The sequence below is a fragment of the Vanellus vanellus genome, assembly GCF_965231255.1.
Source record: "Vanellus vanellus genome assembly, chromosome: 23".
NCBI classification, from domain to species: Eukaryota; Metazoa; Chordata; class Aves; order Charadriiformes; family Charadriidae; genus Vanellus; species Vanellus vanellus.
In genome coordinates this window covers 5,573,013-5,584,073 of record NC_138928.1, presented here as the reverse complement: position 1 = coordinate 5,584,073, position 11,061 = coordinate 5,573,013, and the positions used below count along the sequence as shown (strand labels likewise).

Here is an 11,061-nt window from a genome sequence, read left to right as displayed (position 1 = left end):
AATACGACCAGCGCGGGAATACGCGGGGTCGGCCAAGGGAAGGTTATACCTGGAGAGGAGCGCACGCCTTCCCCGACACCGCCCTGGTGCTGCGGGAGGTGGAAATGGGCCCCGCTCCAGCAGCGGTGGTGCCTTGCCTCCGTCACCGCGGTTCCTGGGAAAGGCTGGGCACGCTGCTACGGGCAACAGCGCCACACAAGAGCAGCAGTTATCTGAGCAGCAGCAATTAAGTGCTCAGTTTATTACATCCGGCAAAGAATGAGACTGCAAAATCATTTACAGTGCTAAAGGTTTGATTAGTAAATAGGAAAAAAACCCCACCCCAAGCCAGGATACTAGTATTGCTTTTATAGTCCTTTTATTTACAAAACAGTTTTATTATAAATACTGTCACTTTCACACTGGTATCTGCACGCTAGTAAATGAACCTCATAAAAAAGTAGTTTAAAAAATACAAGTAAATCTTGCAAGAACGTGCGCAAATAAGGTGTTTACTTTGAAATTATTTTCCTAGTGGAAAGAAACGTCTACCGAATTTTGAAAACCTCACTTTAAGAGCTGTAAAAATATTTTTTTTTCATACTAAAATAAACAAAAAAAAAAGTAGGCTTTAAACCAACGTGGAGCTGAATTTGAAGTATGTTTGATTTTCCTGCTTCTTCACAAAGAAATTCCTGGTTGTGAAGTCAGACACTTGACTTCAGGTTGCCTTATTGCACTTAAAACTTTAGTTCCCGACAACGTCAGGAATTAGTGTAGCGACTCTCCCTTCTCTCTGACCACCTTCGTGCCGCTTAGGGTGCTACAGCCGTCAGCATTAATCCTGCAACAGGGAAACGAGCAATTAATTAGGGTTAGGTGCCGCGTGCTGCAGCCCAGGGCTTTGGGAGGAATGACCTTTGCAGCCACCGTTTTGTGGCACCTTGGCCGCCAGCCGTGGTGACCCGAAGGGCGTTTTGGGTGTCCCCGCGCAGGTCCCTACCATTGGGTGCCTGGCGCTGGCAGAGGTGCGCATGGGTTGGCGCCACGCAGACGGGGCAGACATGGCAGCCGGGGGTGCGACGGGGGACGAGGTGAGCCGGGGTGCCCTCCCCGGCCAGGGGACAGACGGGGCAGCGCGCACTGTCGCTGTGGACAAGGGAGAGGTGCAGCCGGTCGGCGCAGGGAGCGCAGACGGGACCTTGTGGGCTGCGGAGAGAGAGCCAAGGGTGAGCCCCGCCGGGTTCATGTCGGGAACCGCTCCCCGCCAAGCCACACCGCACAGCTCCGGCACCCACAAAAGCCAGTTTCATTACCAATTTCAAAGATATTAACTTTTTAAACTCAAACATGTAGCGACTCATGAGCGCAGAACTGGAACGGCTCCTCCAGGGTTAGGGCCAATAGCAAGCAGAAAAGGCGCTCGCAGGAACAGCATGAAATAAATGAGCGGTAAAAGGAAGTTTCTGCTCACAAAAGCTAAAGCAGGCAGAAGCGCACCTCAAAGCATGTTTATTTTAACCAAATATTTATTTGAATTTGCCTCTGTCAGTGCTGACTCTGTTACTGAAGCTTCGTGGGCCTGAGAGACCGCAAAACGGGGAAGTGTCAAAAGGTAAGTGAGCGTAGAGCATCCCTTTGCTCACGTCATCGCTGCTCTGTCCGAAACAAACTGTGCACAGAGGTGGAAAAAGCACCTGGCAGCGACGTGAACAGAAGGGACAGAGTCTCTTATGGCACTCGGGCTCTTTGCTGCTTAACTCAAACCAGAGCTCCATCACAGGCCAAAGAGGACCCGAGGCCGAGCCAAGTGCACAGGGAAACCGCACGAGCATTGTCCAAATAAACCTCACGCCGGTGTCACCTCTCTCTGCTCGCGAGCAGGCGCCACGCTTTGCCCCCGTACTGAGCTATGAGCAAGCGGAACCAGCATTTACGCGCCCCCATCATTTTTTTATTTTAAGTTAAGCCATTAACGCCCAGTTTTGAGGACCCCCGGCTGTGGTGCCCGCTGCTGGGAGCACTCACCCCTCGTCCCGCTGACGGGGCTCCCCCGGCCGCTCCCCGGACACCGCAGGACACCTCTCCCACTGGCCGAGGTGGGCGCGCAGCCAGTTCTCGCAGATGGGGCAGACGTGGTGGTTGCTGTGGAGAAGCGCCATTGAGGACGTGCGTTGAGTCTCTCTAGGGAGACTCAAAAGTCAAGTTGGGCACCTCCAGCCTCCCCGGTACAGAGGAACCATCCCAAGTGGGAGGAAAATGTGCCTCGTGCCACAGAGCCAGCGGGGAATTAGCTCCATCACGAACTGCCCTCGCTTTGCTAGAACGCATGAGATGTTTCTACGCCTCTTCTGAACTGCTCCGTACATCCCGGCCTCACCTCATCAGACCTGCGAACCCAATCACGCCTCAGTGCGGCGTTGCTCTGCAGAGCAGAGGGGGAGCGGGGAGGGCAGCGCTGCATCGCACTGCGCCCCGAGGAGCCTGCGGGCGCTGCGGTGGACAGCGCGACTGCCGGACAGCAACGCGAGTAGGGAAACAGGAGAAACACGGGCACGTGCTGAATGCCTTTTTTTAAAAAAAAAAAGAACAAACCACAAAAATTGCTCAGAGTGCCTTTGTTTTAGGGGGAAAAAAGGCAGAGATTCGTGTTTTAAAAGTAATTAAATGCTGTAATACTCAGCACAGTATCAAGACAGGAAAGAGGTTGGAATAAAGGAGGAGGTGCAGAATACCCTTAATTTCTACTTGAATAAATACAGTTCTGCTCTGCTCTGCTCTGAAATGATTTTTATTCAAGCCCACCATGGCATCTGAGTATTTTTAAGTGGAAGACAGAAGACGCACCTTTCACGGTCCATGGGCTTCTCTGCATCGCTCCGCTCCGGAACAGCCTCTCCTGCACCCTCACCCCGCAGCACATCTGCAGTTTCGGGACAGGAGCTGAATGCAGAGAAAGAGAGAGATAAAAGCCTGAATGCATGGCTTTCGGGGAATGACTACTGCCCTATGGAAGCAGTTCATTCTAAATAGCAAATACTTTCTACTGCTAAAACTGGACTTAAATGAACCAAAGGAATTCAAACTGCAAAATCTGCTCTATCCACGTAAAGATCCATACCATCATCACCATAGAATCACAGAATGGTTTGGGTTGGAAGGGACCTTGAAGACCACCCAGTGCCACCCCCTGTCCCGGGCAGGGCCCCCTCCCCCCAGCCCAGGTTGCTCCCAGCCCCGTCCGACCCGGCCTTGAGCACCTCCAGGGATGGGGCAGCCACAGCTCCTCGGGGCACCCTGCGCCGGGGGTCACCGCCCTCGCAGGCAAGAAGTTCTTCCTCAGGTCTCATCTCAATCTCCCCTCTTTCAGTGTAAAACTGTTCCCCCTCATCCTATGGCTCCCCTCCCTGACCCAGAGTCCCTCCCCAGCTCTCCCGGAGCCCCTTTAGGCACTGGAAGGGGCTCTGAGGTCTCCCCGGAGCCTTCTCTTCTCCAGGCTGACCCCCCCCACCTCTCCCAGCCTGTCCTCCCAGCAGAGGGGCTCCAGCCCTCCCAGCAGCTCCGGGGCCTCCTCTGACCCCGCTCCACCAGCTCCGTGTCCTTCTGCTGTTGGGACCCCCCGAGCTGGAGGCAGCACTGCGGGGGGGTCTCCCCAGAGCACAGCAGAGGGGCAGAATCCCCCCCTCGCCCCGCTGGCCAGATGCTTTTTCCCTGCAAGCAGTGCCCTTTCCCCCTCATTTTGGTTTACAGGGACCCGTGCAGGGGAGCGGGGGCAAGCGCCCGGTCGGGGGTACCTCGTGCCTGCAGGGCTCCGGCTCTCCCCGCTGCTGCTGCTGAGGACGGAGTAGGTGCGCGCTGTGCCGGGCTGGGCGCACTGCCAGTCCTCGCAGGCGGCACAGCCGCGGGGCGCGGGCTCGGCGCGGGGGGCCAGGGCGGCGTGCAGCCGCTCTTCGCAGGTGGGACACACGTGGCAACTCGTCGTGTGGCTGCGGACGAGAGAGAGGGTGGGGATCCCTCCTGCCGAGCCCCGAGCGCAGCCGGCGAACACCAAAACCCTCCCGTGAAGCAGCCGTCACCTCTTCAGCGAGCGGCGTGTTCATGGCAGAGGCGTTGGTATTTTAGAGTCAAAAACTGCATAAAGATGTGCAGCACTGGCCACTGGTGAGGCTCGGCAAGGTTTGTAGCTAGAAATAACACTGGTGAGGTCCGTGGCTATAGCGAGAAGAGTGGCACAAGCTTTTGGGCAGATGAACAAGCAAACTTACCAAAAGTAGGAATGCCACGGCATGGGCTGCTTCTTGTCATCCGTTATCTTCGGGTGCATCGGTGGATCCCTTCCCTTCGTCTTCTGCTTTTGTAAAGGCACATTATAAGAGCTGAAGAGACAGAAAAGAGAAAATTCATAGAATAAAAAGCGACTCGGCAACACAGAACGATAGTACCAACCGTGCAAATATATGCCGAAGGTAATTACTGTCACACAGACCTTACAGGGAAACACCCCGATCCTTAGGGATAGTTACGATTGGTGAGGGGCAGCTTTGGCTCACTTACTCTTTTTTACTGTCTTTCCACCTCATGATGCTCCAAGCTAGAGTTCCAAGGAGTACTAGGACTAGGGGAGCTAACAAACAAAGAAGCAAAAATTAAAGAAAAAAACAACCAAATTTGGTATGTAATTTAAGTGAAACACTGCAGTTTGGTAAAAGACTGGGACTGGCAGCAAAATTCTCTGCTCTGGGGCTGCCCATCACCCCCCAGAGGCTCCCGCTCAGCCAGAATACCGCAAACCCCAACTCCTGTCTCTGAAGGCGGCACAGCCACCACTGAGTGCGCTGTCACGTGGACCTTCTTAAGGGAGGGCCCCTCGTTTATTTGCTTTTACAGGCAGCACCCGTTTATTTTGTATTTTGAACATAGGCACAATATTTAGTACTTGATCTCTTTTGCAACAAGGATGTCCCAGGCTTCGCTAATCTCTTCTCTTTCAATGTCTGCCAACGCCTTTTAAAGCAACTTTATCCATTGAAGAGTGACAGAACGTACAGTTTTTGGTTGGCTTCTTACACTGGCTTTTTTCATTTCATCCCCGAACGATGTAATGTTTTATACTGACACACACGTCTGCTGCTTGCAGTGCTGCTGCATTACCCAACAGCAGAGCCCCCCCGAATCCTGACACTCAGTGCGAGGGGGCCTAAAATGAGTAAACCAAAACCACTGACTGCAGGTATTTAACAGCGAATAACAACTTTGCATTAGGAAAGTATATTTTCAATTTTAAACTACTTACCAGTGCAACTAGGGACAAGGATATTTGCTAAAGAGAGAAAATAAGGAAATTGATGTTAAAAAAAATGAAGGCAACAATAACTGATAACTAAACAGGGAAGTTCCTGAATCGATGCCCACAGAAAAATACCATTCAAACTCAGATAAAACTTCTGCTGAGAAGACAAAACGCTGTAAACCAATCTGTCATTAATTACTACACACATCTTTATGCTCCTTTTGAGTCCCTCACCCCACCTCTCTCCACTGACGGAGCTGAGGTCCGTAGCTCGAAGCTACCTCCATCCTCAGCCCCATCCAGACACAGCCAAGATAACGTCAGTGGTTTCCACCGAGATGCTCGGCTGCGGGGAGGGAGATTCAAGCATTAAAAATCCTTCCCCGTATCATGTCAGCTAAGGAGTCACGCAGCCGGGAGCAGAGAGAAAAGGGGATTAGACCTGTGTGAACCCCTTAGAAACTGGAAAATGGACCCACCAAAAGAAATGAAGAGCACAACAAGAGCAGAAATCCAACAGCACGTGGAGTCACAGGCGCCCAACGCGGGTGCAATCATAGCAATTAAAGTGACCCTGAAGCAGTAAGCCTCTCCGCAGCTCTTACCAAGCCAGGAAGGATTCTCTGCTTTCCTGTCTTCCAACAGTTCAGTTTGGTTTGTCGCTGCTGTAGTGCTAACTATAGAGAGAAAAAAAGAACGGAAAACCACTCAAAATGGTATTTTAGATAATTGTCCATTTATACATAATATATAGAATACTTCAGTAAGGAGTGAATGTAGAGTGGGCAGGTGGCCTCTGACCTGTGCATCTGTGGCTATGACAGCGAGAGCTGTGGAAGTCACCCAGGACCTCTTGGTGACACTACGAGCCCTACGGACAGAGGGGAGTCTGCTGTCCCCCTTGGCTGTATTGCCGGGGTGTTGCTGGACACTACACGTAAGTCCATTCTGAGGCTTAGTCCATCAGCATCGCAGCTACTGAAACACTTCACCCCTTGTTTATTAAGATCCTGCCTGTTCTTCTTGAAGGGGAAAACACAAAACCGTGTACGACTGTGCTCCCGTTGCTCTTCAGCACAGCCGGGCACCTGCAAAGCAGAGACCTGCTAACCGGCCCTACGGGAATGCCCGTCCAGACTGGGGCCCTCCCCCTGCCGAGAGAAGGGAATTAGGACTAATGAGCTTCACAGCAAGAAAAACTACGCCAGAACAGGATAACTATCCAGCAGCGCTCACCCCTGCATTCGGGAGGAGACCCGCTCCAGGCGCCGCTGACGCCGTTCTCCGTTGTGCAGCGCAGAGTTTCGTTTCCCACAAGCTGGAGCCCAGGGTCACACGTGTACATCACGACTGAGTCGTACACGAGCTCCTCCGTACCGTTAGCGTCGTGCTTCCCATCGGCAATAGCTGGAGGCGGAGGACAGAAAATAGCTGGGGGAGAAAAAGAAAAGAGTTCAGGAGGCGGCACCCGAGATGCTCTTCTCCACGATGCGAAGAGAGGAAAACCGAAGGGCGCACAGGCTCACATCGCACCAGTCGCAGGAGCAAGGGCTGAAATGGGAACACTGGTCACCCTCTCGGGACGTGGTTACTTTCAGGTGCCCCCCAGCCTGCTGTCCTGCGCGCAGAGGGGCAGCGGCAGCCCGCAGGGACACCGGGGCTGCTGCGTTGCTCGTTTATGTCAGTCTCTCACGTGCAGAAGGCACCAGCGACACTAGTGGCTACTCCCTGCGTTCATCCCGCCAGCTCCCGCCTTTCCAGAGACACTTACCTGACTGAATTTAGTAAAAATTAATAAAATCAACACACGATTCGGTATTTCTGAGTTGGCATATTTGCTATTTCTGGTCAAGCGCTGGATAACCTCACTTACCCCGACAAGCTGGAAGTGGACTCCAGGCAACCTCACCTCCCCTGAGGGAACACCGGATGAGATGCGACGCTCCCTTTAACACGTACCTGCGGGGGTAAAAAGCACACCAACAAATCAGTTTGTTGTCACCAACCAAGAACATGTCACCCCAGAGAGGTGCTGAGGACGCGACAGGCAGAGCCCCTTGTCCCAGCTCGCACACCAGTGACTCTGGCCAGGCGACTGGGACGCAGTGGGCAGCTGCCTTCACACTCACCCGCGGTTACAAACTACATTGGCTTTTGCACCAAACAGATGATCATTTGTAATAACTTTGCCATGTTCTGGATTTGCTGGAATACCACAAGATTTCCCTAAAAAAGAATATTATCCTTAGGACACTACAAGGACAGAGAAAAAACCCACAGACATACTTCTCATGCCGGTATGGCAATGTCAAACCAGGCATCTGATGGTATTTCACGCTAAACATCATTAAAGAAGAGCAAACCTAAACCACAAAGCAGACACGGCACTCAGAACACAGCGCTGCGGACGCAGCTATGGGAGGACGGTGGAGAAAAAGAAATGCCACGGAGACACTCACTCCGACATAGCTCGGGGACTTCTGACCACGTTAAATTGTCAAGACAAGTGCTGGTGGGGAGCTGCTCTGTGGTATTCTCGTAGCCTGGGCGACAAACATACTTCACCATGACATCAACAGCATAAAAATTCTGCGTTTCATCTTCTTCTGATAATCTAGCAAAATGCACGCGCGGTGGGCTGGGACAGCTACCTGGTGACAACAGAGACAACCAAGGTGTACAGTTACAAAGCAAAAATAACAATATTTTGCATTCAACTCTGTATAAATGTAATCATTCGCAACCACAGTGCCTACCTCCCCTGCCAATTCCACTGCAGAAGCGTTTGGGGTGGGGAAGTGCGGGCAGTTCCCGCTGTGGAGGTTTGCCAGTCCCCCGTGCCAAACCTCCCCCCGTAGTTACCAGCTGTGCCAGTGCTCGGCCGCTGTAATTCTGCCCCTCTTTCCTCTGCTTCCCCGACCTACTGATCCATCGCTATCAATGCACAAGCGCCGGCACATGGCTCCAATGGACTGAGCAGAGTTAGGAAGAAGGGACAGCAAGAGACTCTCTGACTGGCAACTCGATTGCGCGTCACTCCGGATGAGGAAACCCTTACAGCAGCGATTGCTAAAGCAGCAAGTGTTTCCACAAGCAGTGTGCTTCTCTAAGCAACTCGTTTCGGAGAAAGTGCAATACTTACGACCACAGAACTCCGGGAGGTTGGACCACTGGGAGTTTGCAAGGCACTGGGTGGTGTCTGACAGCAAGGGGCGTTTAGCATAACCCGTAACGCATCTGTATGTTACTTTGGAGCTGATGCTGAAGCTCTCCTGGTGTTTAGTGTCCTCTGGGGGCTCCGCGTGCCTTATATTTGGCAATGGCCCACAGTCACCTACAGCAAAATAAACGTGGGGTTCAGCGGGGTTCCTCCTGGAGCTCCCTGAGCAGGGCACAGAGCAAATGCCCGCAACGAGCCCGCGGGAGAGCACGGCAACGCACACCCGTGCCATGCACCCGCAGCAACAAGCACACGTGGGGCACAGGGAGCCCACCCCACACCCCGCACCCCCTATCCCCCATCCCTCTCTGTGGGCTCACCCCCCACACCCCCATCACCCCCATCCCTCTCCCCCCATCACCCCCATCCCTCCCGGTGGGCTCACCCCCCACACCCCCATCACCCCCATCCCTCTCCCCCCATCACCCCCATCCCTCCCCGTGGGCTCACTCCCCACACCCCCATCACCCCCATCCCTCCCCGTGGGCTCACCCCACCCACTCCAGCCCCCCACCCCACTCCCCCCATCATCCCCATCCCTCCCCGTGGGCTCACCCCACGCCGCGGGCAGCAGCACCAGCAGCACCAGCAGCGGCGACAGGAGCGAGCGGCGGTGTCCGGAGCCCATCGCTGCCGCGGGGCACCGGCACCGGGAGCGGACTGGGAGAGGAGCAGCGGAGCAGCGCTCGGGGTGCGCGGCCGGGGGCTGCCCGCCTCCGCCACCGCCCTCGGGGGGTGGAAAGGGGGTGGGGGGAAAGGGGCCACTCCCGCAGCCGCAGGGAGGGGGGGCCTTGCTCCAGGGCACGCGTGGGAGCTGCCGCCGCGGGCAGCACCGCCGCCTCTGGGACGCGCAGCCAAAAGCAGCGCCGCTCCCACGGGCCGCCCCCCCCCCACCCCCCCCCCGGCCCTGCTGGGAAGGGCTCTGGTGGAGGTGTGATCTGCGGCTGGGAGCAGGAGCGGGGTGGGAGAGGGAGTGGGGTGGGAGTGGGTCAGAAGCGGGAGTGGGGTGGGAGCAGGAATGGGGTGGGAGTGGGTTGGAAGCGGGAGTGGGGTGGGAGTGGGAGTGGGAGTGGGGTGGGAGCAGCACGCTTGGCACGCAGCGGGATGCCGTGAGGCGCTCCAGGCACCCACCGCCGCAGCCTCGCCTTCAGACGGCTCCTCTGCACCTTCCAGTAAAGCCACTCCTCTCTCCAAAGCTATCAAGCCCTAATGGAAAAGAAAAAAGAAAACAAACCAAACAAAACCAAAAAGGGCAGCACGTGGGTCCTGCAGCGCCGGCTGTGGATGCTGCAGCATGTCCCAACGCCGGGAGGGGTGGAGAAGGTGCCATTCATCCCCCAGCACTGGCTCTGCTCCCTGCGGGGATGAGCGCTGCGTCTTCATCCGTGCCTCCTGCCCTCTCCCACGGCGTCTGGCCCCAGGGAGCCCAGCGCAGCGCAGCTCGGCGGCACCAGCTCCCCCAAACCATCTTCAAACGTCCCCTGCCCCTCCCTAGGAAGAGACCTCCATGAAGGGAGGTTATTCTGCAAGGAGAGAAGAGAGGGCTCTCCTCCAGCCCGGGGGATGCACAGGCTGTAAAACAGCCCCACTCTGAAGCCACTAATTGGGCTGCTTCTGTTAACACCTATGCACAAAAACAAGCAGCGGGGATACCAGCACTTCCATTGTAACCCTCCCAGTTAGACACAAAACTCTTTAAACGAGACGCTGTGCTGCCCGTGGAGGCTTAGGGATGTCCTCGGCGCCTGCCGGGCACAGGAGCCCTTTGCCTCGGCTCCCTGCCCACGTTGGAAAGCGGAGCTGCTCTGGAATCCCTGCCTGCAGGACTTGCGGGAAGAGCCGAGGGAAAGGCCATGTCTATGTTTGCTGCCCCGTCCTGCTCTGCTGAGCAGCGCTGCCTGTAAGGGATGTATGTCACCTCACCCCGAGGAAGGGGCAGCCAGCAGCAGCCTGCCCGCACCTTCCTGCCTCCCTCCGTCTGCCTTTGTTATCCAGGAAACTGTGGTGTTTCCACCAAAAAGCTCAAAGTTATCCTTTTTACTTTCACACACACACACACTTTATTTCCCTTTCCAACACACTTTAAGCTCCAAGCGTGTATAACAAAAGCATTTGCAATGAGGCCAAGAAGTGTCTTGTTAAGGGAGGAGTCAAGCAGCTTCCTTTAAAATACTTACTTGTGAACATGGTGACAAATTACACGGAGATGTCTTGGCCACGTATTTTTACAGGTCACCGCTCACCTGAGGTCTGAATTGGGATGGTGGCTGCACGATGCAAAGCAAGTCGCGAACAGGAAAAAAGAAATGCTTTAAGTGCTGGGGAATTCTCTTGCAATGGCTTAGAGCAGTGACCTCAGCATGGGATGGCGAGATCTTGAGAAGTATTTGGCAAAGACTTCTTGTAATGTCGAGTCTCCTCAGGGAGCGGCTCAGTTCCTGCATACATCAGAAGAACCGAGTGCTGTGGTTTCAGCTCAGCGAAATCCCCGTGCTAGCAGAGGTCAGATTCACCCCTGGAACCAGGCTGCTTTCCTGCCTGAGGCCACGCAGGAGCCATCTGGACCTGCCGA

The 11,061-nt window shown here is 54.8% G+C and overlaps 1 protein-coding gene across 1 annotated transcript; it reads right to left on the bottom strand.

Moving 5' to 3' along the window:
- Window positions 1–341: 341 nt before the first annotated feature.
- Window positions 342–9,117, bottom strand: LOC309680859 (uncharacterized protein; the record flags this gene model as incomplete). The annotated part of the gene is made up of 15 exons (XM_082494610.1): window positions 342–823; window positions 983–1,188; window positions 2,008–2,124; window positions 2,827–2,922; window positions 3,774–3,965; window positions 4,245–4,355; window positions 4,534–4,603; window positions 5,273–5,299; window positions 5,875–5,946; window positions 6,506–6,700; window positions 7,143–7,228; window positions 7,399–7,495; window positions 7,729–7,920; window positions 8,412–8,603; window positions 9,045–9,117. 15 exons carry the CDS (start codon window positions 9,115–9,117, stop codon window positions 795–797), a joined length of 1,755 nt encoding a protein of 584 aa, XP_082350736.1. The 3' UTR covers window positions 342–794.
- Between the last annotated feature and the right edge of the window lie 1,944 nt (window positions 9,118–11,061).